This window comes from Dermacentor silvarum, chromosome 5 (assembly GCF_013339745.2).
Source record: "Dermacentor silvarum isolate Dsil-2018 chromosome 5, BIME_Dsil_1.4, whole genome shotgun sequence".
Classification (NCBI taxonomy): domain Eukaryota; kingdom Metazoa; phylum Arthropoda; class Arachnida; order Ixodida; family Ixodidae; genus Dermacentor; species Dermacentor silvarum.
This window is the reverse complement of record NC_051158.1, coordinates 184,895,257-184,921,246: the sequence shown is the minus strand read 5'-3', so window position 1 is coordinate 184,921,246 and position 25,990 is coordinate 184,895,257. Positions and strand designations below refer to the sequence as shown.

General features: G+C 48.7%; 1 protein-coding gene across 1 annotated transcript in view; it reads left to right on the top strand.

Moving 5' to 3' along the window:
• Positions 1-25,990, top strand: part of LOC119454634 (DNA excision repair protein ERCC-6) — a 339,000-nt gene that overhangs the window by 11,134 nt on the left and 301,876 nt on the right. The window contains exons 2-3 of the mRNA XM_049668141.1: positions 8,157-8,453; positions 12,070-12,184. Coding sequence (XP_049524098.1) covers positions 8,158-8,453; positions 12,070-12,184 — 411 coding nt within the window. The 5' untranslated portion in view covers position 8,157. The remainder of the gene's footprint in view (positions 1-8,156; positions 8,454-12,069; positions 12,185-25,990) is intronic.

Below are 25,990 nucleotides of genomic sequence, written 5' to 3'. Positions count from 1 at the left end.
CAGCCAGTCTTGGCTAGCGCCCGCAGGGGCGTCTGCGCAAGCAGGCATTTGGTGAGTTGTGCCACCACGGACCCGAGCACACAAGGGTTGGACCCTCCCACGTTTAACCGTGCGTGGCTTAGCCGTGTCCGGGGAAAAGGGGATCCTGGGGGTTGAGCCGATGCTGAGTGCTTGGACCTTTATGGCCCCTCGGCAGAGGCAACACACCTCTTTGGCCTTGGCTTCACGTAGACAGCACTCCCGGACTGACCCATCCGGGGGAAATCGGCAGTTACCTTTTCCTGTCCTCTTCCTCCACGTGTCTTTTTCTTTACTCTCCTCTTTTACACCTATCCTGTCTTCTTCTATCTTCTATTCACTTCTAATTTTCGTAGGTGGCAAGGGTTAATCTTGTGTGGCTAACCTGTCTTGGTTACGTCGGATTACGTTATAGTCGCGGTGTACAGCTGGCGTGGGTAGGACTTGCTCGCAAGTTCCTGTCCCGTCCCCTCGTTGGGCTCCATGGTGGGTGGCTGGCACCATGGCCGAACAACACAACTTTTATATGGCTCCTTCTTTCCTCCAAAATGATCGCCCCTCTAACAAAAGAGGGCGGAACGAAGCAGTTGAATTTTTCCAGAAAAAAAAGTGAACTTCCCAAAATATCATGTAGTGCATAGTAAGCAGAAGAAAAGCCAGCAAGAATCTTGTCACCATTCACAGTATCTAAGTCCTTGACAGAAACCCTAGGCCCTGGTTACAAGCTTTCCAAAATGTCCAGTGGCGATTTGCTGCTCGAACTCCGAGACAGTGTCCAATACTCAAAGCTGTCAAACATTGGGTCCATTGGGGACATTCCTGTCTCCGTCACATCCCACCGATCCCTCAACACTGTCCGCGGTGTAATATCAGAAATCGACTTCATACACCTAACAGAAAAAGAAATGCTCGAAGGGCTCACCGACCAAGATGTCATAGACGTTCACCGAATCAAAATCCGGAAGGACAACAAAGAAATAGACACAAAACACCTTATCCTCACGTTCAACAGCAACACGCTCCCTGAATCAATAGAAGTTGGCTACTTGAAAATAGATGAAAGACCCTACATCCCCAACCCCCACAGATGCTTCAATTGTCAGAGGTTCGGCCATGGCTCGCAGTGTTGCCGGGGCCGTAAAACTTGCGCGAAATGCACTTCGAAGGAACACGTTTCCGAAAACTGTGACGCTGCGCCACGTTGTGTAAACTGTGAAGGAGAACATGCCGCATACTCCAGGGCGTGTCCATCCTGGAAAAAAGAAAAAGAGGTAATTACATTGAAAACCAAAGAGAATATTTCATTCAAAGAAGCAAGAAAGTGTATTGCATTAAGAAACACATTCTCCTTCGCTGATGCGGTGCGATGGGGCGTAGCACCACACCAGCTTTCGGCGCCTGCCCAGGCCAAGGTCACCGGGCCTCCGGCAGAGACAGTGCAAGCTGCCCTGCCAACTGCCAAACTGAGCCCTCCAGCCCCTCATTCAGCAACCCACAAGGTTCCTCCCCAACGGGAGAGGCCTCTAACACGCACACCCGCGGTTTCGCGGAGCTCCAGCGCCTCTGCGGAGGCGATGGAGACCACTACCATTTCACCCCCGCTACCGCGGAGGCAAAACTCTCTCGAGAAAAAGAAAAAGGAAAAAACCCCAATAACGGGTCCTCAAGAATAAGGAACATAATTGTTTCTAGCCACATCTCCACAAAATAATTCACCATGGCATTCCTGATACATTGGAACTGCCGTGGCCTTATCAAAAACTACAGTGACATAAAAGATATCCTAAACTCATTTTCTCCTGTGGCTTTATGCTTACAAGAGACTAACTTAGGACCACAACACAAGAACCTTTTAAAAAAATACAAAGTATTTCGTTGTGACAGAGAGCAAGCGAGTAGGCTCTCTGGAGGTGTCGCAATTATTATACCAAATGGTGTTGCTACTCATGAAATCGGGCTTCAAACCAAATATGAAGCTGTAGCAGTGATTGTTCTTGATTTTAAAATAATTACAATATGCACTGTATACCTCGAACCACATCTAAATGTTACACTTAATGATTTAGAAGCACTTTTTAAACAGTTACCAGAGCCATATTTGGTTGTGGGGGATTTTAATGCGCACTCCTCTTTTTGGGGTAGTGACCAAACAGACACTAGAGGCCGTATCATAGAAGATTTTATCCTATCTAATAATGTCTGTCTGCTCAATACAGGAAAACGTACATATTTCTCTCCGAGCTCAGGAAAAATAAGCTGCTTAGATTTATCTTTTACCTCTCCATCAGTTTTTAACGATTTTAATTGGGATGTACTTGACAACCCCTACGGTAGCGATCACCTTCCTGTAAAAATTAGCTTATCATCCTCACCACAGGTCATCCCAAGTAAACCACGCCGTTGGAAGCTGCACTTAGCCAACTGGACACTGTTTCGAGAACAGGCCAGCTTGGATAAAGTTTTCTCATGTCATCTCAATGTTGATGACCTAAACAAATTGTTTACTACCTGTATCATCACTGCTGCGTAGCTGGCTGTTCCTCAGTCTTCAGGAGTGGTACAACATAATCATAAAGCCTGGTATACACAAGAATGCAGGGAAGCAAAAAAGAAACAAAACAAAGCTTGGGGAATCTTCCGCAGATACCCAACACAGGAAAATCTTGTAAACTTTAAAAAGGCTAAAGCCAAAGCGCGCTGCATTTGTCGCGATGCTGAGAAAACTTCCTGGAAAAACTTCGTATCATCCATCAACAGTTCAATCACATCCAAAAAAAATGTGGGAACAAGTTCATAAACTAAATCGCAGCTTTTCCCCTTCACAATCCCGTTTCTAACAGCTCCCGGCACACAAACAAGCATAGGCGAACAGGCAGACATACTAGGGCAACATTTCTCTGAAGTTTCGAGTTCTTCGCACTACACAAACTCGTTATTGAAGTACAAACACAGCAGAAAAACAACGGCTTCCTACAAGTGGCAGTACAAACGAGTCTTATAATACGCTAATCACGCTTCAGGAAATCCAAAAAGTACTGTCCGCCGGTAAACAGACAGCACCCGGCCCTGATGAAATACATTATGAAATGCTGGCTCACCTCTCAGAAGCTGCCGTAGAACCACTTCTGCAAATCTTTAACAAAATATGGGTATCAGGCAAAATACCGGAAGCTTGGAAAAAAGCCGTGATTGTACTGTTTCTGAAACCGGCAAAACCACCAACCAATCCTAGCAGTTATAGGCCCATAGCTCTCACAAGTTGTCTCACAATATCATTTGAAAGTATTCTGAATATTAGGCTGATGTTTATTCTCGACTCACGTCAACTCCTTAACATCCACCAATGTGGATTTAAAAAAGCATGTTCAACAACTGACCATCTCGTCCGCCTAGAAAACACAGTTCGAGAAGCATTCGTACACAAACAACACTGTCTGGCAGTCTTCTTTGACATGGAGAAGGCTTACGATACCACCTGGAGGTTTGGGATTCTCCACGACCTAGCAGGCCTTGGTATCCGCGGTAGGATGCTGAACTGCCTGAAAGATTTCCTGTCCGACCGTTCATTTCATGTACGCCTGGGTACAACTCTCTCAAAGAAGTTCATCCAGGAGAATGGAGTGCCGCAGGGTTGCATTTTAAGTACGACCCTCTTCACAGTAAAAATGAACTCCATAACAAAAATCATTCCGAAGTCCATTATGTTGATGACCTTCAAATAGCATGCACATCCTCCAGCTTGCCAACATGTGAGAGACAGATACAACTCACATTGAACAACCTCACGATCTGGGCAGACAGAAACGGATTTAAGTTTTCTCCACAAAAGACAGTCGCTGTTCTTTTCTCACTCAAAAGAGGCCTACAGGTTGACCCCACCGTACACCTAAATGAAACCATACTCCCAGTAAAGAAAGAACAAAAATTTTTAGGCGTAACTTTTGACAAAAAGCTCACATTCTTACCACACATAAACACCCTCAAAAAGAAAGCTTCGCAATCGCTGAATATACTCAAAGTACTGTCACGGAAACACTGGGGGTCTGATAGAACATGCCTTCTGCACATTTACCGCTCTTTAGTACGTTCCTCCTTAGACTATGGCTGTATAGTGTACGGTTCAGCAAGACCGTCATACTGAAAGAAATTAGATCCAGTGCACAACTCAGGCTTGCGTCTCAAATGCGGTGCATACAGAACATCTCCTATAGCCAGCCTTTATGTTGAAACAAATGAACCATCTCTAGAAAGCAGAAGAGCCGCTCTGACCTGTGCATATATTCTGAAGGTACGATCTCTACCAAAACACATTTGCTATCCACTTGTAACAAAATGCCCTTCCAGACGAATATTCCACAACAAACCACAAACTACTAAACCACTGCTTTTGCGATTTGAAGAGATCTGTCAGAATCTTGGCATAGCCGACACATTACCTGGCATTGCCCACAGACATGATGCACTACCCCCGTGGTTCAACTTCCCCACAGCTTGCGATCTCACCCTGACACCATTCCGTAAAGCACAGACTCCACCCCAGCAGATTATTCAGGAATTCCTCGCACTAGAGGAAAAATACAGCAATTTCACAAGCTTTTATACTGATGGCTCGAAAACGATTGGCCATGTTGGAAGTGCAGTAGTCCAAGGGAACTGGGAACAAACCGTTCCGCAATAGACATCTATCTTCACTGCTGAATGTTACGCCATTTCCATAGCCGTAGAAAAAATAGCAAAGGAGAACGTCACAAAGTGTATTATATATACAGACTCCCTAAGTGGGCTCAAAGCTCTTCACTCCAGAAATGCAGTCACACCGCTATTGGGGGACATTATACGCAATGTAATAAAAGTCACCACACAAGGACAGAACCTTAAGTTATGCTGGGTTCCGAGCCGCGTCGGAATTAGTGGCAATGAGAGAGCAGATGTATGCGCAGCACAAGCTCAATACAAACAAATCAAGAAAATAAATATACCTCTTAAAGACTGCATGAAGTTCATACATTGTAAACTAAAGGAAAAATGGCAGTCTGCTTGGAACAATGAACTAAATAACAAACTACACTTGGTAAAGCCCGTGTTAGGTGAATGGCGATCTTGCCCACACAAGAAACGGTTCAAAGAAGTGATTCTATGCCGCCTTCGCATAGGACATACACACCTCACACACAACTTCATACTAACAAAGCGAGACAAGCCCCAATGTAAAACATGTGGTGACGAACTAACGGTGTATCACGTCTTATTTTCATGCAGAAAACTTCAAACACTGAGAAAAAAATATTTTACTCCATTTTACAAGGAACACATACCTTTTCACCCCGCTTTGTTTTTAGGCGAACATGCGCTTCTTGATATATCAGATGTTTTAACTTTTTAAAGGAAGCAGGTATTCTCGAAAAACTCTGAATTCTCACCGCGGTGCTTCACTACATATTATGCTGCACCTCAACCACCTTCTGATCCCCGAGAAGAAGGTCGAGGTCTTTATTTAAATTGTTGGGACCCTAGCGGTCCTTGCCCAGACAAGGACTCGCTGAGGTGACACAACTTTTCGGAACAATTATATCTTGTGTTTGGCGCATGATAGCCTTAGCTGCTTATGTGCCATTAAACCCAACAACAACAACAACAACAACCAGTCTTGGCTAGCGAACGCTTCGTGTAGCCAGCAGTGGTGGCCCAACACGTGACCTCTTGCGCCGAAATTTGTCGAGACGTTGAGTTACCGATAGTTTTTATTTGGTGCCCGCTCAGCCGGCAGCTGCTCTTATGGAGGTAGGAAAAAAATCTTTTTCACGTTTTTTTCCCCTTGATTTTGTTTTTGTTTATTTGAAGAGTTTCAAATTGTTTTGAATGGGTATCGAAAAAAAAAATCAACTGGTAGTACTAAAATCTCTGACGTATCCTCTGTGCTCTGACGTTCTCACCACATGTTGGGCCACCACACTCAGCTTCAGTCGTGTTGTGGACTGCTCCCTCCTATCCTTTTTCTTCCTTTCAAACAATGAAGTGCTTGATGGGGAAGAATTGTGTTTAGACCTCTCGTGGTTCTTGCATGTTGCCAGCATCATTCCATCACCTAACTGATCACCTTAATTCTTGAAGCGTCACTGTGCTATGTGCCGCAGCATGTAAAACTGCTTGTTGGTTTCTCACTGGTCTGGTGAAACATGCATCCGCAGCATGGTATCCACATAAGTCATGTCTTGCCTATTGGCAGTTAACCTTCCTGCCTTTCCCATATCTCTCTCTTGCCTATTGGCAAGACTTCCACTTCAATCCTTTAAAAATTGTGCTGCCAGGTTAATTCATTCGTCATTCTGAGATTGGCATCATTTCACTAAATGCTCAGTCTGGCCTATCATCCCTTTCCTTCCATTGTCGCATTGCAACCTTCTAACTTCACAAATTCTGCCATTGGCTGCGCACTCTGCATTGCACATCATATCTTGTTGCATTGGTCTGGGTTTCTCGTCCCCGTGGCTGTACCACAACCTTTAGTGCTTAATTTTATTTTCCCAGTGGCCACTTACTGGAACAGCCTTCCTTGCAACACTGCTGTCTTTACCAGCTTTTTTGTCAATTCTGTATGCATCCATCTCAGTTTCGGTGTACTTGTGCCGCATTCAGTACACAGGGAATATAGGAAGCTCATAAAGGGGGCCTGGAAAATCGTGGTGCCTGCACCACCAAACGGCATGCCTGCGTTACTTGTTGTGCAGCTTTCCCCAGCGTGCCTTTTTATGTCTTCACTCGCTTCAGCCGGTGTTCGATGTCGTTAACAGCCGCAATAAAAGTCAGAATTTGGCATGTCTCCACCAAGGAGTGGTTCAGGGGACAAAATGGGTAAAACTGCGGTGAAGCGGGCTTGTTTTCGCTGTGCAAGAGGGATCAAAGAGCCAGCCGTCGAGCATCCTGAAGGGAAACTACCCGAGACATACGAATATCAACAGAAGTTGTCAGGATCCAGTTTAAAAGTGCCATTTTATGAAGGTGAACTCGGAAGAGTGTTGGTTTCTCAGTTCTGTTGGAATCCACGATCTCATAAACAGCCAATTCCAATATGCACATGTGCGAATGGACTAGTGCAATGCTGTCACACCTAACAGGCAATTCTGCCGCTCCTATGAACATTTATATGACGTGCATAAACTTCTGAGTCCACATCAGAAATGCCTTTTCACGCCAGTATATGAATTACACCAGCTGGGCACACAGGAAAACTTGGGAACGGGAAAAGAATGTCTACGTGCATGAGGTTCGCTGAATTGTTTGCATGCATTTGTCCCCAACATTAGCCCTTTGGTGTCGTTTTCAGGGTAGCCTTTCTTTTTCATTCTTGTGAAGTGCGTTGAGCAAGCATCGCGCAACACTTCGAGTTGTTGGAAACAAGGTTGAAATAGAGGCACCACAAACATAAACAGCACATGCGGAGGTAAACAAGGCAAAGGTCAAGCGAACATTGGGTTATGGCAAGAGCTAGTTAGCTAGGACACGCAACTGCATTCTAAAACAACAACAAAAAAAAGGCGGGCCTGATGGGATGTAAATTGAACTAAATGCAACATGGCAAGCTGTGATCATGCTAGATGCGCACATGCATGTAGGTGCTGTAATGTCAACAAACATGCACTTCACGTGGCACACATTACGTATCCACCGCTCTAGCTGGTCAAGGAGGTATGGCCCCATTGAGTACATTCTGCTGGACGTTTAAAATATACATTTGAGCGACCAACAATGCAGGTGATATTACGAAGCTGCGATGTAAGCTCACAGTCTTTCACTATACACCAGCTGCAACAACATTCATTATACGTACCCTGGTTTCATACCACACGTTGTCCATATATATGTATATTGACACGTGTACTTGTTTACTTGAATGTTTATATGTTGTAGTTACATTTATTGTTGTTTTGTTTACGTAACACACTGGAGCAGTGGGAGGCACAGCTGGCAAGACAAAAGTCCTTAATTAGCCGGGTCAGGCAGAGGCCAGTGGGGCCCTGGAGCCCCCCTTAAAATGTTTTGCAGTCCAGTAAAGTTTCTGTTATTCCTGTCAGTGTATACCCCAGCGAAGGGTTCTTTGAGATGCTTAGCTAAGATACTAATGTGTCCACTGTGCACAGCATGGATCCTGGTGGTGCCGCCAGCATTGGAGCACTGTTGGCTGGTGAGCAGCAGGGCAGTGACACTGCAGCAGCCAGGATGGGAACAGCAGAGGAGGGCTTGTTGTGGGCGGCTGACGTCAAAGTGGTGTCGGACCAGGCATCTGAGCTTCATGGCCTTGACATATCGGTGTACAACCAGGCTGATTTGGAGCAGGGTGTTCTGGAGGAGATGGATCGCATTGTCCAGCGGAAGGAGGCAGAAGAGCGTCGAAGGGCCACCGAGAAGAAGCTGCTGGCTGTGCGCAAGGACATCACGTGAGTGCACTTTTCTTGACCTCCAGGTTAGGATTTCCCGCTGCTTGGCAGCACAGGGTGGCAGCAAAGTGCAGATTCACTGTTGAAAGGACGATGCACAGCCTATATACACTTCTGCCTAATCGCCACAGATTATCTATGGAGGCACCACTTATGTAGTATATTAGGAGTAGGGTAACGACAAATCTTGTCAGTACTCATTCTTGCACCATTCGCAGAGGAGAGCAATAGTAAATCATACAGACGACCAATAATTTGCACTCGATGGGGACAGTCAAGAAAGTGAATAGTTAGGAGTTGGAAATACCAGTTTGGCCTTAAATTAGGTGACTTTATTCCACAAGTGGGCAAAAAAAGGTGTGCCATAATCTCAGATGCGACTTTTCGGAACACCTTCATTTTCACGTGACTAGCGCAAGACGCATCGGAGCCTCCGAACGACGGCATTCTTGCAATAGTGCCAAGCCCATAACCTTATCACAGTGCCGCAATGCTGCCACCTGTCGTTGCGTACGGTGCTAGCCATGCGAAATAGCGTGAAAATGAAAGTAGCACCTTTGAAAGTGATCATTCCAGAATGCAGCCCAAGTTTGTCATATACACTGATATTTGGCCTGGACAGTCTGTGGCCATGGTTTTCTAGCAGTGCCTTTTATGCTCTTCCTTTTCACAATCAGTGGTCAAAGTGATGCTTGCACACATTGTCAAAGGGATCAGCCGGCCATGAACGGTGGATGATGGCAGTGGCGTAGAATTGAGCAGAAGCCATTGCTACAACATCGCTGCCCGTATGTCGAACATTGTCATGCTGTCGCTATAGATATACGAAAGTACAGTCAATGTCTGGATCGAATATTCATCGGCGACTAGGCTTTGATAGTTTCACTTTTGAAGAGGTGCCGGCGGCCTCCTAGCCCACTGCAAAGACTCTGCGTAGCCTTTTTTTTGTAGCTACACTGGCCTAGCCAAGCCCGTTTCGCGCGGCACATCAAGAGCCGTGCTGCGCATGCGCAAGGATCAGTGATGTCACACGGCTTGTGCACCGGAGCCACCGGAGCCGGCACCTCTCGCGCACGCCACCGCTGCCGCGCGCGACTCACCGCCGCCGGTCTGCGCATTCCAGAGGAGTGACGTCATAGCCGTGGTAGACGCACTGGCGCCGGCGCGCGCTCGCTGTGCAGTCGCCGTCTGACACTGCGCTGGAGCCGCTGCGCTTCTGACTGGCGTTTGTGTGTGTCATTGGAGCAACAGTAAGCATGACAATCAAGCTAATCCTTGACAATCTAGACAACCAGGAAAGCTAAGAATAATCAGCTGAACCTTTGCTAACGCTACGTATATCCTGGCATAGCCGAGCTAAGCCACTGCAACATTTTTTTTTTTCGCAAGTAATGTGAGTCAGAATTTTTTGTTCAAATGATGCTCAGAGCTGCAAATGAGTCATGTCTTATCCTAATATTAAAGGGTGAGAGTGTTCATCACAAACTGCAGGGGCAGACCTTGTCTCCTGTTTCCTACAAATCTCTCTCTTGGAATCTGCCAGTGGCTCTAGATTTGTGTGCAGGAATGCGCACCTGGTAACTGCTCCAAAAGCAAGTGCAGATTTCTGACTATTTCGGCGCACCTAATGCTTAGCACGCCGTTTAGAGGTATAAACATTTTATTTTTCACAGACTACTTTCTTCAACATAGTTTTTTTATCGAAAGGGGTAAATTTGGTTTTGCAGCTACAAAGTTTTGTTGGGCAGCTTTTCTTTATAGCAATGATCGGTTATAACGATTGGATCTTTCGTTCTTCTTGATATTGTTATAAGTGGACTGCATTGTATCATCATCAGCCTATATTTATGTCTGCTGCAGGACTAAGGCGATCTCCAATTAGCCCTGTCTTGCACTAGCTGATTCCAACTTGCGCCTCCGAATTTCCTAACTTCATCACTCCACCTAGTTTTCTGCCGTCCTCGACTGCGCTTCCCTACTCTTGGTATCCATTCTGTAACTCTAATGGTTCACCGGTTATCCATCCCACGCATTACATGGCCTGCCCAGCTCCACTTTTCTGCTTAATGTCAACTAGATTATCGGTAAAAGAAAATAAATATGAAAAAGCCCGTAATGAAGGGTACACACATTGCAAACAATTAAAAGTGTACACAAGCAGGTCTTAGAACTAATGAAATATATGATGAGGGATTTCCTTCGCAAATTGTGTGGAAGGTAGTTGCCTAAGCTAGCCATCCAGACAATTCCAGAGTTCGATTGTTGATGGGAAAAAGGAAACTGTTCAAGTGTGGTTGGGATGGAACAATGTTAATGTGATGAACACTTCGAGTTGCACGGGTGGGGCACTACACAAATGAAAGCGGCGCTGCAATAAGCGATGGCATGGTCTTATGCAAGTGTGTCAAGTATTGGCAGATGACTATGCATTTTGAGTATCCCCTATAGACGCATTGACTGTATTCATGGCATGTGCATTGATATCTATCAACCTAGAAAACCTGGAAAAACCAAGGAATTGTCGGGGAAATTTTATTCAAAATGAGCAAAGTCAGGGAAAATGACGGAAGTGCTGAAGTTGCCAGTTCATGTTGCACAATAACTGTGCTCAATTGTACAACAAAAGTGTGGATTTGTAAATTACCATATAGACACGTGCCAAGGGCCGCACACGTGCAAGGGCTGCACCCCCAACTTGGCAACCCAAAATTTGGGAGATGATTTTCAATGGAGAAGCAATCCTGTTCGGTGCTCCGATGCTGTGCGTGCGCATCGGTGAATTTTAGTGTGCTGCGTACTTCCCCGTGTTGGTACTAGATGAATAGAGCCAGGATTTGCACAAAACCTGGGGTGTGCACAGGTTTTGCACAGGTGTGCACGGCTGCGCTAGCACCATTTTGGCTTGGTCCCGTGCGAGGGCCGCACCTTGTCAAAATTGTGAAAAGTGCCGCCCTCACACAAGTTCTTACGGTAAGTGGAGCACTGAGAAGACGGCGTGCCAACACGCTTGCCATGCAGTGAAACATCTTGTGTGTTGTGGTGAAGCATATCGATAGCAACAGGGGCAAACCCGACATGTAGGGTACACGCCACGGATGAGCTGAGCAGTCTATTTCTGTTAAGCTCACGGCAAAACAGTTTTCAATGCACACGGCGTGTGACAACCTGCAGAGGGAATGCAGGCAGAGAAAAGGGCTGAAAATAGCACGAAACTAAAGTGCAGGGCTGCTGTAACTGCTGCAGCAAAAGCACTGTGTGACGCCACTGAAAACTGGCCATGTGTAGGTCGGATCGGGTTCAGGTGTCCATGCACGCACATTCACTTTGGAAGTTTCGTCTTGCTACGAGTAGTTGCGGGACGGCTCGGACTCCGATTGGCACTTTAACGACCGTCAGTCCGACTCGTAATCACGGAACCAATCACAGGTGAGCGTGTACAGACATAATAATGGCGAGCTTTTAATGGTGCCAGGATTCCTCCTAGGTGTAAGGAACACTCTTGCAATGTGAGCTTGGCAGCCATTGAGCTCAGTGAAACGCCAGTCTCCAGAGTGGCTGTGCACTGTTAGCAGCACTTGTGGTAGTGTCGTAATTGTGCGGCTGTTGTGCTTTGCAGTGCTACCAGGCAGCGGCTCGAGCGCCTGGACAAGAGTGTGAGCCTGCATCAGTTGGCCTCCAGCCACCATGTCTCGCCAGCCATCTTCACCATGCGCAGGGACAGGGACGACAAGGTGTGTCACAGACCTGCAAAGATGGCTCATTTGTAATTTTTAATATAGCAGGGTTGTACTTCTTTATTCCCTGTGCAGCAAATTGTGCATGCTGCACATTCTTTTTTTTTTTGACAACAACCTGCCAGCCAAATAAGTCTGTTTATACACTAAAAAAATAAATAAATTGAGAGGTAAAAGGTAACCTAACCTCCATTTCACTGAATTTTCATTTCGCATTTACACATGCCGCATTTTTTAAATATTATGTGTTCTTTGCTTTTTATAATGACCTTGCATTGTTTCCAGTGAGGATAAGCAAGCACTCCAATGATCCAAGTAATCTGTAGCATACATTTCACATTACCAATGTGTGAAAGTAAGGTCTAAACAAAAACATTATATATATCTGTTGTACAGTATAGACCACTTATAACGTAACCGCTTATAGTGCAGGACCGGATATAGTGCGGTCTTTTCAGACTCCCGTTAATTTTCCTATAGCAGTCTATGTATACACGTATCGCTTATAGTGCAGTTGCGGGAAACACAATACCGGTTACAGTGCGGCTGCCTGGGAGTACGGAAGTCAGCGGAGACGGCGAACGCTCCCCTCAAACGGGCGCCCCAAGGAGTTCTCGAGGAAGAGACGAAGTGGAGGAGAAGGGCACGTGGTGCGAACGAACAGCCAGTGAGGCTGAAACCAGAATCTTGAGTGCGAGTCATGAAATACCACGGCGCGCATAGCGAACGAGGGCCACGAAACTGCCAAGGCCGGCCAACGCTCGCTTCGCGATAAAGGCAGTAAACAAAACTTCAGGGAGCGGGTGGCGCTGGCACGGCACGTGGAAGGGCGCACGCAGAGACTGTGGAATGTGAGGGAGGAAGGCAGCAGGGAAGCGGATTTCGCATCGGCAACTCCGCCGCTTCGTGGCTCCCCTCGCCCTCCCTCGTACCTCGACTGTCACCGTGCTCGCCCGCCGCCGTGCAGGCGCCGCCGCTACAGCCGGCCTGGCGCCAGCTCCCCGAAGTTTCGTTTTCTGCTGTTATCGGGAAGCGGGCGTTGGCCGGCCTGGGACAGCACCCGGGCTTCCCTCTGCGCCGTAGCCGCAGCGTGCAAGGTCAACACGTGACTAGAAAGTAGAGGAAGCATAAAGGAGAAAGAAGGGTTCACTGCCATTTCTATGCGTGGCTATGGTAGCGTGGCTGAGACGTCGGCACGTACACGCATGCTCTGGCGGAACGCAGAATCGGCGACCTTGCCATTTGAGAGAGGGTGAAATTTCCGCCGCATTTTTTTTTCTTTCTTTTTTTTTTTTTGTTCGCGCGCGACATTAAGGGGTCTCTCCTAAGCTTTTACTCTATGGTGGTGCCGGCACAATGCTGGTCGGAGGCGCCTGCGTGATTTGGTTCGAATTAACGAGATTCGACTGTAAATTGAATGCAAACGTTCTAGCCGCATTCCTCGACTGTCGCATATGCGTGGCGGCTCGGTGCACATGTTTTGCATATGTGCGGGCCTTGAAAATTGTTGCTTTGGTGTTAGTGTGTTACCGCTTATGGCGCGGATATTCGCGACTCCGGCGACTTAAGTTATAAGCGGTCTACACTGTACCATGGCACACGTATACAGTTGCCGACCGTTCATTCGGGCTCGACGGGAATCGCCGAAAAATACGAATAATCGAGAGTCCGAAAAAAAAGGATTCGCCAGAAAAAAGTACCTTTATGGTCCCAGTGGACAGAAAAAATTGTCAATGCGTGACTGTACAGGTGCACGCTTACGCGCGATCAGGTCAGCCTGTATTTCTGACAGTGTCTGGCTATCGCTATAGACAGAAAAGAGCGTTGTCAAGGCCTGTGCCAAGTCCGCACTCGATGGCTGTGGTGTGGGCGGTGCATCGTCATCAGAGTCGCTGTCCACTTGTGGCGGCTCCAGAACCTGACGGACGATCTCCTCATCATCTAAGTCGGCACAGGGCAGGACGGCACTGTCAAAGTTAGCAAACTGTTCAAACGTAACAGCGGGGATATCAACCCCACTGGCACGGAGGTCGTCGATAATGTTCGTGTCAGGCGGCAGCTCAGCCGCGGGGTCGTGGCCTGTGGCACTGTCCTCATCATCAAGGACAAATCCTGCATGGTGAAAGCAGTTGCGGATTGTGTCCACCGTCACTGCCTTCCAGGCATCAGACAGGATGCCGATGGCCGACAGCACATCCATAACGTAGTTCTTGCCGCGGTCCACACACAAGAGCATGCGATTTAAAAGGCGTTATCGGTAGTGAACCTTCAAGTTTTTAATCACGCCCTGGTCCATGTGCTGCAATACACTTGTTGTATTTGGCGGCAAAAACTCTAGATCAATCGCCTTCAGGTTGGTTATGTCCCCGTGGGCACCGCAGTTGTCGACGAACATGAGCACCTTGCGGTTTTGAAGCTCGTATTTTCGGTCAAGCTTCCAGATGTACTTCTCGAAAAGAGCCTGGGTGATCCAGGCCTTCGAGTTTGCCTCGTACCAGACAGGCAGCGTCTTGACCCCTTTAGAACATCTAGGATGTTTCGACTTTCCTAAAACGAGGAGCGGAAGCTTCTCCGTTCCTGACATGTTGCCTCCCACGACAACTGTCAGACGCTCCTTACTATGCTTTCCCCCGTGGCAGGGCTCCCCGGACAAAGCAAGCGTCTTGTCAGGCAACATCTTATAAAAAAGGCCTGTCTCATCGCAGTTAAAGACGTTGTCTGGAGAGTACTGGCGCAGCAGTGCACACAGCTTGTCTGCACGGTAGTTCGACACAAGGGTTAGGTCGACAGCCCCACTCTCGCCACACAATCGTTTGAATGCCAGGTCGTACCTTTTTTTGAAATTTCGCAGCCAGCCATCGCTGGATTTGAATCCAGTAATATCCATGCGCAGGGCCAGCGTCTCTGCTTTTTGTCTGAGCAGATCGCCAGACACGGGTATCCGCTTAGCTACAGTGGCGCTCAGCCACATGTTCAAGGCCTCTTCCAGCTTAGGATGGCTGTCATCACGGAAATTTTTCTGCTTCCCCGCAGACACTTTTTCCGCTGCCTCCAGGATCTTCTCCTTGTTCTTCAAGTAGTCGGAGACGGTTTGCTTCGAAATGGAGAACTCCCGAGCAACTTCGCATTGAGCTCGGCCGCTTTCCACCTGACGAATAATGGCTGCTTTCTTCGTCATCGTCAGAGTCTTGTAATTGCCGCGTCTCGTCGGCGCAGATGGCACGAGATGCGTCGGAGCCATTTCGCACTACGCGACGACTGGACGAGATTGAACAAGCAAATCAGGCCTAACACACAAAGCAAAAGAGCGAGACTTGAAGGGTAGTTGTAGACAAGGCCTAGGTCAAGTAACAACTGACAACGCAAAAGCCGAGCACCGACTTCCAAGCACACTGGCTTGGCTTGGCCTGGCCTGCTGTTTGGCCGCGGTATACAGTCAATGGATACTGGACTGGCTAAATCCGAAACACGACAACCAATAGGTGCAGCCAACAAAAGTATAGCCTTCGAGATCGGCAACTGTAACTTGTAGGTGCTGCGTGGATTTAGACACTAGCAATCCAACCATAGCAAGTGCGCCCTTTCAGTGCTGGCAACCTAGCAAAATGTAAACATCGCGGCCAGCTTGTCGTGACTGTATCGTTGAGTTCGACGTCGCATCTGACCAGGCCGCCGGAGTCCGAAAAATCAAACGGTGCGCTGTAGGGCGTCCGAACTATCGGTCGTGGTTATACATTACTTCAATGGGACGAACGGCGGTGCTGCGAAGGTGTCCGAATAAACGAGCATGTCCGAATTTTCAGCGTCCGAATAAACGGTCTGCGACTATAAACAAGAAGTAAAATCAACTTCCTGCTCGATGCAAATTTCAGCATTGCACACGATGTAGGCAGGGTAAAGTGAAGGGGTCGAACGTTGGTGAGTCCAGACCAACCTAATTAGTGAGAAGGTTGAGGAATTCAAGCAAGCCATTTAATTGGGATTAAACATAGTTTCGTGGAAGAAATGCAAGCTCTGTGTGTGATGAGCTTAGGAGCGTTTTGAGAAGTATATTGACACGTGTACTTATTTATCCTTTTCTTGGGGACTGCTTTTAACCTACTAACAACGTAAAGTTATTGCTTAGCGCAAGATGCGCCTGCATGATTTGGAACTTACTGGAGGGTTGATTCTATCTGTTGTCACCGAACCTTGTGTAATATGATTGCATGCGGGACGCGAATTGTGTAGTATTTTCTGGAAGGCATGCGGGCACCTTCGACAAGTGATGTCTTGACCTGCAGGCTCGCCGTTATCGTTGTGCTTCGAGTGTCACTTGCTTGCACAGGTCATGGTTTTGCTATTCTGTATTCTTCACCGTCACCACAACGTGACATCTGGTGGAGGTGCTTGTGCGTTCATGTAGTGGACGTCCCCACGTAGCTTTAATCTCAGCCCGAACCGCGAAGACAGCACCAATGTTGGCAAGGACCAGCGAGCTAGCCGCATGCTGCAAGGACTGCTACACGGACCTCTTCCCGAGAGGGCCATAGAAATATAGGCCAAGTCAGCATCCACAATGGCCGCCCCAGCGTCGCCCATTGTGCTGCCCAGGGAGCCACCGACTTGGAAAGCTGGCTAGAAACATACGAAAGGGTCACTACGTGCAATAACTGGAACTATGACGACAAGCTGCGCCACGTCTACTTTTCCGTGGAGAACGCTGCTCGAACGTGGTTTGAGAATTGAGAGTCGATCCTGATGACATGGGACCTATTTTGCAGCACCTTCTTGAACACCTTCACCAGCGTCATGCGAAAAGAAAGGGCCGAAGCTGTGCGAGTAGCCCGAGTGTTACCACCCAACTACCCAACGAGAACATCACAATTTTCACGGAGGAGATGACTCGCCTGTTCAGACACGCCGACGTGGTGATGATGATGATAATTTATTGGCATTCCCTTTAAAACAGGGTGGTGAAAAAAGGTCACCTAGCCTGCTTGAGTTACTCAGGTATTTTATACAGTTGTCAACTAATTTTCCGGACCTTGGGGTACCGAGAAATAGTCCGAAATATTGAACAGTCCGAAAAACTTGTTCACCAAAAAAAAAAAAAAAATTTGTGAGGCTTAGAGTGGCATAAAAAATCTCTAATAATGCCGTGCCTCATACTACACTTCAAGGCGATCAGATTTGCATGGATTTTTGCAAGGCTGACGCACCACATTGGCGATCTCCGTTGCTGGCGATTGCCATGGAGAAAATGAGCCCAGTTACTTCACACCACTTGGCTCTCGCAAAGGCACAGGGGGTGGCCCCGATCACACAAATGCGAAGCTGCACACATGCACACACTAGGATGCGACGTCTCCGAGATACACCTGCTCTGTGGACACACCACGTGCAAAACGGCAACCGAAACTGAAAAATGAGAAAAAAAATTATCCCGCATTCTGTAATAATGACAATACTGCTGACTGAAAAAGAAAGAGAAAAGTGCCATCCCCTGGGTGTTTTGTCAGCTAAGGAAGAGCGGGCATGGCCTCCAACATAGGAAGGTGGTGCTCTAGGTACGTTTGATTCGCCTGCACCACCTGAACCAGTTCACGAGGTGCTGCACCCTGCCATTTGTTTCAGCAGTGCAGCAATCGCGCCCACTGAACCACGCCGTTCGTTTCAAAAGGCGCCGTTGCTTCAAAAGGTGCAGGAAAGGTGCAGGGCTGGTTCATGATTTTGCTGCACCCACTCCACCGCCAATGTGCAGGCGTGCAGGTGCGAAGCAGCAACGCAGCAGTCGACGCAGCACGCGGGTGTGAGCGCCGTTAAGACCCGCTTATGCACGACTGATGTATCTACGCAAGTGTGGCGTGTATTTATGCCCCAGAAGGCGATCGTACCTGCAGTTCAGGACCTCTCAAACTTCCGCACTCCAAGCACATTAGTTGGACATAACATAACGCCTGCACCGCGTTTGCACCTTGGCATTCGTTTCCAGAGTCACGCTGTGCCTGCACCGCAGAAATTGAGCTGCACAATTTCTGAACTTCTCTTGAACCGCCGTGAACTAATTCACAGTGTTGCAGGCGAATCGAACGGACCTTCTATTCATAGCAAGCGCCTCCCAATCTCAGAGACTATAGAGCGGGCCACTGGAAGCCAAGCCTGACCAAGCCAGCTGGAAATCCAACATGGTGGCCTCCAAGATCGGGTAGCGTGGCTTGGAACAAGCGATTTAGTCTGGAAAGTCGAACTTTGGGGCCTAAATTCATCCGGAAAATCGGTCGCAAAAATGCATTAGCTCTATGGGAACCCTTAGGGTGCGTTCGTGAAGCCCGGAATATCCAACAAGTACGAATTCTTGGAGTTGGAAAAATCCGTTGGTGACTGTTCATGCTTTTCATTCTAGCATTTTTGTATACATCTCTTTCATCTTTTTTCTGTTCCTCAAAACCTCTCTGTCTACTTTGTACTGCTACCTATGCCTGCAACGGATCTGGTCGTATCAATCCCTTTTCTGCTTTTTTTCCAACACTACTCTAAACGTCTCTTGCTTATCTCCACTGCTGACCGGTTTATGCTTCCATCCACTTTAAATACAAATGCTTCTGGAAGGTGTACATTGCTTCTGGAAGATGTACATATTCTTAGTTTAAGCGCAAAGAAAACACGGACGGTGGGAGAAGACAGGACAAGCGCTTTCTGCCACCGTCCATGTTTTCTTCGCGCTTAAACCAAGAATATGTTACCGTACCAACTCGCCCAACCATCCTTCCTTTTGGAAGGTGTATGTTAGCTGCGGGTCTCACTGGGTGAATAACCCCTTCGCATTTCATTAGGATGTGCTGAGTGGTCTCCGGATTTTTGCTACAGCATACACATGCCTCATCTAGTTCTGAGTAATTTACTCTGGTATGTTTTGGTAGGGGTGGCTAGAACGGGGAGTTGTGAATACCGGCAGAACTTTCCTTCGGGCGTGCGTGACCCTCTTGCGCACAGATGCCACCAGGGGGAATGGGGTGCTGTCGCTAGTGGCGCGGTAAGCTTAGCCGCGCCGGCCTCCTGGCCTCGCCTTGCCGCCGTGCCTTCGCCGTCCGTTGGTCTCGTCACGTGTTTTGGGGTGTTTGTGGCTATAACATAACGTGTTGCACAGCATCCTCGTGGCAGGCCCATCCTAGTATTATTCACTAGGCCTTTCACGCTAGCTCAATCTGATCGCCACCATCTGTTTTTTTTCGGTTGCCTATAGCAGGGGTTCTCAAGCATGTTCGTTCCAGGGAACCCTGCTAAGCTCCATGAAGCGCCAAGGAACCCCCCCCCCCCCCCCCCCGAATTAACCGAATTAAAATGTCCTAATTAACCGAATGTTGAATTATCAAGGGTATCAAGAAAATAATAAACAAATGCTTAACTACGTGGACATGCTTTTATTTACTCAATGAATCCGCACATCCTGTTTGTATTTAGCACAAAATCAGTGCGGAAGCTGAAATTCTCATCTCCTGACTGATTAGCGCTTGCAGCGGCGAAGGCCTTGCGTGCGTACATCCCGCTTATTTTTTCGCCAGTCAGCTGCTCGCCAACAAATTGTCCGTCCATCGCAATGTAGCCTGTGCTCTTAATCTTCGACAGCTTTGCACTGAGTTAAAGCAAAACTGCTTGCCGCAACCGCTGCGCACAAAACCGCGACTGCTATCGACGCGATCATGGACGGCGACCTTGCGGTTCAGAAGGCAGGTGGCCAACGCACGCACCAAGTCAAAATGAAACTACCGTTAGCTGCAAGAAGTGCGGACGAAACCGTGGTCGCTATTGACGCTGCCATGGGAGGCGACTACGCAGTTGTGAAGGCACGCAGCCATGGCACGCAGCCGACGTGCGCACCCAGTGAAAACGAAACTACTGTTTGCCGCAACCGCTGCGGACGAAACTGCGGTGGTTATCGACGCGATCATGGATGGCAACTACGCACTTATGAAGGCACGCGGCATGCTGCCAACGCGGTGTTATGCGTGGCGATAAACGCAAGAATAAAGTCTCTACGGGCACAGGCACGAATCGCTCCGGCGTTGCTGTCAATCATGTGCTGCGCACGATTGCCGCTGAGGACCATGGCGATGCAGACTGCGCCGCTTCGTTTCGGTTGGACGCTAGCGCCGTTTTTGCTCTTCTGCGACGCAAATTTGCGATGCTCCGCGCATTTCTTTTTTCATTTTTTTTATTCCTCCAATGGATATGTCAGTGCGCACGCAATCGGCACCTACGCTATCTACAAAAGGGAGAAATGCACCTACGCTATCTACAAAAGGGAGAAATGCGCATGTTGGTAAATTACGGCCTCCGAGGTTTAAGTGCGAAAGCTTAGGCGCGCTGCCCGTTTTCAGAGGTTGGGTGGCTACAAGCTGCTTGCGAATTTATTGCACAGTTCGTGCGTTGCCGTTACAGGCTGTGATGTGCTTTTTGACACTCGGGCATGAGTAATGGGTGTTCTGTGGATCGAGCGCACCTGGTTTTCGCCGTTTTAGCCACTTGGCGAGCGTGGGACTACGGAAAATTTATCAGTGGCTCGCGGAACCCCGAGCAGGGGCCTGCGGAACCCCAGGGTTCCGCGGAACCCACTTTGAGAACCCATGGCCTATAGGTTTATCGTTTGTGACTTCAAGCACATTATTAACGGAACTGAGGTCCTGATACCGCATCAAATTCTTGCCTTCTCAGGAGACGTCGTGCCCACAATATTTACGAACTTGCCAAAAACCATTAGCAAAACTCTGACGAAAGAATGAAAGAGGAGAGATGTCTCACACGCTGCTATACCTTACAAGAGAAGCTACGCTTATCTTGACACGTTGGGGCGATGCCCACCAGCAGATGTGGAGGCTGCAGATATGCAGCGGGATGGAATGCCCAATCCAGTTGCAGAAGAATTGTTCATTTTCGAGCTTAAGCGACTTTCGGAACTGTGGTCACTGCAGAAGTTTGAACAAAACAACATTGCTCGTTACCAAACTGCAGAGTTAGCAATGAACGAAACACCGCCTCTTGTGTTAACCAAAATGATAGTGTTCTTCATTGGAGAAGGACTTGCCAGCTGTAGCATCTACTTGGCTGGGCAGCTTCTGTCACATGTAAGAGGCCGCCTGTGGCACGAAAAAGAAGAGGAGCACGCGATGCCCGGTGTTCGGAACGGCGCGAGCGCGCGAGGCGCACGAACCGAGGCATAGTCGAGAGATGAACGGCGCTGTCCGTGGAGTTTCAACGTGGCACCGGGTCAGGAAGGTCGCATCTCCAGCTATGTTCTGGCGACGGGAGACTTGGGGGTCTGGTTGAGTCCGCGACGCTGGCCGTCCAAGGTGTGGCCGTCGACCTCGGCAAGTTCGGGCGAGGCTCCTGGACGGGCTGCAGCTTCTCACGGCAGGACCAGGCACCCCAGAGAGGATCCCCCTTCTGCGGCAGACCGGCACGTTCGATTCTCCACGGGACGCCACGTCGGCACTCCTGAAGAAGTTGCGACGCATCCCGACGCTAGGCCTAGGCAGGTGGGCCTAAGCTACGGCGAACGCCATCAATGACGAGCTGATGAGCGCACCACCGACGAGATACCGACGAGCTCACCACCGACAAAGGAGGCAACGCGAGTCGTCGGCATCTACTGCAGTAACGACGCCCCGAATGAATGCGACTTGGACCCGACGAGAGGAGCTTCAAGTCGGCGGCCCGTAAGAGACGATCCCGTTTCTGATTTACGACGCAGTTAGGCCGGGGCCAAGGTGGCCAGACTTTGGCGAGAAAAGCTAAGACTGACCGAGAGACTTTAAGGCGGAGCTAGGCTCCGGAAATGAGATAGTGTTTTTCTAGTGGTGTTGTATTTAGTTAGAGATTTGGATGTTCTTTTAAATAAGCTTTTTCGCTGAGTTATGTCTAGTTTTGCGCGCCTTTAGTTGTTTAGTTGTGGTTTTAGTGTTGTGTGTCGCGTTTGTTCACCGTCTCCTGTATATATTAAATCTTCGTTTGCCGTGCCGCCAGTCGTCTCTCTCCTCCATCGAGAGTAGCGCATGCTCGCAACTCTCCGCACTCCCAAGTAAAGGTGACAGCTTCACAAGGAAACTGTTGTGGAATCTAAAGAACAAACAGAAGGGACCTTGGGGGCCTTTTATATCCATCAGATTAATCATTCTACAAGCTGGTCAATGCTCTTGAAAACAAAGTCACTCGTGCATTCAGTCTGACGTACACGTTTGCATGCCAAAGCTGTGGCAGAGGTTTTGCAGTCGATCGATTGGTGATGTGCCAAAAATTGGTTGCCTAGAGCATGGGTTCTCAAAGTGGGTTTCGCGGAACACTGGGGTTCCACAGGCCCCTGCTCGGGGTTCCGCAAGCCACTGATAAATTTTCCGTGGTCCCGCGCTCGCCAATTAAGTGGCTAAAACGGCGAACAAGAGGTGTGCTCGATCCAGAGAACTTCCATTACCCATGCCCGAGTGTCAAGAAGCGCATCACAGCGCATAACAGCAGTGCGTGAACTGCGCAATAAATCCGCAAGCAGCTTGTAGCCGCCCAACCTCCGAAAATGGGCAGCGCGCTTAAGCTTTCGCACTTGAATCTCGGAGGTCGTAACTTACCAACATGCGCATTTCTCCCGTTTGTTGATAGGGTAGGTGCCGATAGCGTGCGCACTGACGTATACGTTGGAGGAATAAAAAAATTAATGCGCGGAGCACCACAAATGCGCGCCGCGAAAGAGCAAAAACGGTGCTTGCGTCCAAAAACGAATCGGCGCAGTCCGCATCGCTAGGGTCCTCAGCGGCAATCGTACGCGATACGTGACTGACAGCAACGCCGGAATGCTTTGTGCTTATTTGTGCCCTCAAAGCCCTTATTGTTGCGTTAATCGCCGCGCGTAACACTGCGTTGGCGGCTAGCCGCATGCTTCCATAAGTGCGTAGTCGCCATATGTGATCGCGTCGATAGCCACCACAGTTTCGTCCGCAGCGGTTGCGGCAAACAGTAGTTTCGTTTTGACTTGGTGCGCGCGTCGGCTGCGTGCCTTCATAACTGCGTAGTCGCCATCCATGATCGCGTCGAGCCATCCATGATCGCGTCGATAGCAACTGCAGATTCGTCCATACTTGCTGCAGCAAATGGTAGTTTCGTTTTGACTTGGTGAGTGCGTCGGCCGCCTGCCTTCTGAACCGCAAGGTCGCCGTCCATGATCGCGTCGATAATGGCCGCGGTTTCGTCAGCAGCGGTTGCGGCAAGCAGTAGTTGTGCTTTGACTCAGTGCAAAAATGTCAAAGAGCACCGATTACATCGCGATGGACGGATGATTTGTTGGCGACCAGCTCCCTAGCGAAAAAATAATCGGATGTGCGCGCGGTAGTAAAAAGCGTGTCTGCAGATAAGACGCGCGCCGTGGCTGCACTGCGAAGGTTGTTGCTAGGCCTTTGCAAGCCCAGTCAAGAGATGGCAACAATTTCAGCTTCCTCACTGGTTTTGTGCACAATAGAAACAAGATTTGCATTCAGTAAATAAAAGCATGTTGAAGTAGTAAGCATTCATTTATTGTTTTCTTGATACTCTGGATAATTTGACATTCGTTTAATTACAAATTTTAATTCGGTGGGGGGGGGGAGGGGGAGGGGTTCCTTGGTGCTTCATGGAGCTTAGCAGGGTTCCTTGGAACGAACATGCTGGAGAACCCCTGGCCTTGAGCATTCTGCGGCCCTGACAGCATTGATCACTTGTACGTTTTTATTGCGTCACAGGGATTCATTTTTTGCTTAATTAAGGTGTCAATCAGCAGGGTAGTGAGAATAAACTGAAAACACTGTTATCTTGCGTATTGTAGATCAAATTTTCCCATAGTTTTTTTTCTCACTTGTAAATAAATGAATTCATGACTAGATCTGTTGCTGTCTGCAATTGTAGGAAATTTCTTATATGAGCGTCGAAATGACATGCTACAGGTCTGCAAGCGCTGGCAGAAAGTGGTAGAGATGCAGCCGACGCAAGGCTGGCGATGTGGTCATTTCGACTGCGTCCTTACCGCACCTCTGACAACAGTGCCACCCCACGGCATCGGCGTGCTGTGGGGTCATGTTTGCACCGCCGGTATTCACACTTCCCCATTCTAGCCACCCTAGTTTTGGTCCTTAGGCAACCGGCTCGAGCCTGAAATAGCAAGGCACTGCCCTTTGTCTTATTGTACAGGTTTTCCCTTCTAATGTCTTCTTATTCTTGTAAATCTCCATGCTCCTTTTTGTTTTCATTCTTTGCATCCAATTAACTGTCTCTGCTTCTCTCACTTTCATTCTGATTACTCCTGGTTGTCTATCTACGCTTCCGATTATCCTGTACTTGGTTGCCAACTTTCTTGACCTCTTCCTCCATTCTGTGTCCCTGCATTTCAGGTACAGATACTTGTGCACTTTAGCCGCCCATTTATTTTCAACCATGTTCCTGAGCCTTTCTTCAAAACTAATTTTGCTCTGTGCTTCTCTGACTTCTCTGACAAGTGGCCCAACCCATGTCACCCTGCACTCCCTCATTTATGGTTTTACTATGGGCTCCCAAAGCCAACCGGCCTACTGATCTTTGGTTAACTTCCAACCCCACCAAGATATCCGATTTTAAGCATAGAATGGCATTTGCGAACGTTAGCACTGGCACCATTACTCCTTTCTAGATTCCACGCACTACCTCATACTTATTGTGGCCGCACAGTGCTCTGTGTTTCATTATTGCTGCATTCCGCTTCCCCTTTATTTTCAGATTATCTTGCTGGGTTCTTGAGTAAGTCTTTCCTTCGTTTATGTATACGCCAAGGTACTTATACAGTGGAATCTCGATGATACAAATCTCACCGGGTCACGAAAAAAATTCGTATTAGCCGAAATTCATATCATCGAAACACATTTAAAACTAGCTAAATTAAAGAGTTGAGAGGTGAACTCACTCAAGCACACGTACGTAAAAAGCATTTACAGTATAGACCACTTTATAATGTAACCGTTTATAGTGCAGAACTGGCTACAACGCGGCCTTTTCCGACTCCCGTTTACCCTCCCATAGAACTCCATGTACTATACGCATACCGCTTACAGTGCAGCCGCGTAAGACGAAATTGCGGCTGCCGCGGGAAAATCTCGCCGACAAGGGCGGTAGCGAGCACGAGGTGCGCCCACCGATGGGAGAGGAGATCAACAAGGGCGATGCGGAGGAGGAGCATGAGACGTGGAGCACGAGTCCAAGGGCGATAAAGTCGTCACCGCGCGCCGTATGTGCGAGTGAAAATGCGCGAGAGACGCGCGCCTTCACGGACAGCGAACGCACAGCGGAGAGCAAACGTGACTTCCGTTGCGCGAAAGGCCGTGGGGGTATGGGAAGGAGGGAGGGGGGCGACGCTGTGCTGTGGCGCCAAGTGCGTATCTTGCAACCGAGCGCAAGGGTAACTGGCGACACAATCTCCCCACGCGAAAGGAGCAAAGCGGGAAGGTAGCGCAGGAGGGAGGGAGGGGGGGGGCGCGGCTCCTACTCTGCCAACAAATGCGTTCTTGTACTTTGCACCTGTGCCGGCTGTCGGTGTTGTCGCGCGCACCGTATCTTGAAAGCGATCTCCACACGGCTCTGACCTTTGTATTAGAGCACTGCACGGGCCGGATTTATCGGCCCGAGCCCGGCCCGGGCCCGCGTTACAAGGCCCGAGCCCAGCCCGGGCCCGTAATACAAAGCCCGAGCCCGGCCCGGGCCCGGGCGTACATGATCGAGACCAGCCCGGGTTCGGCCCGGGCCTGTTGTTCCAAGCCCGGGCCCAACCCGGGCCCGTGC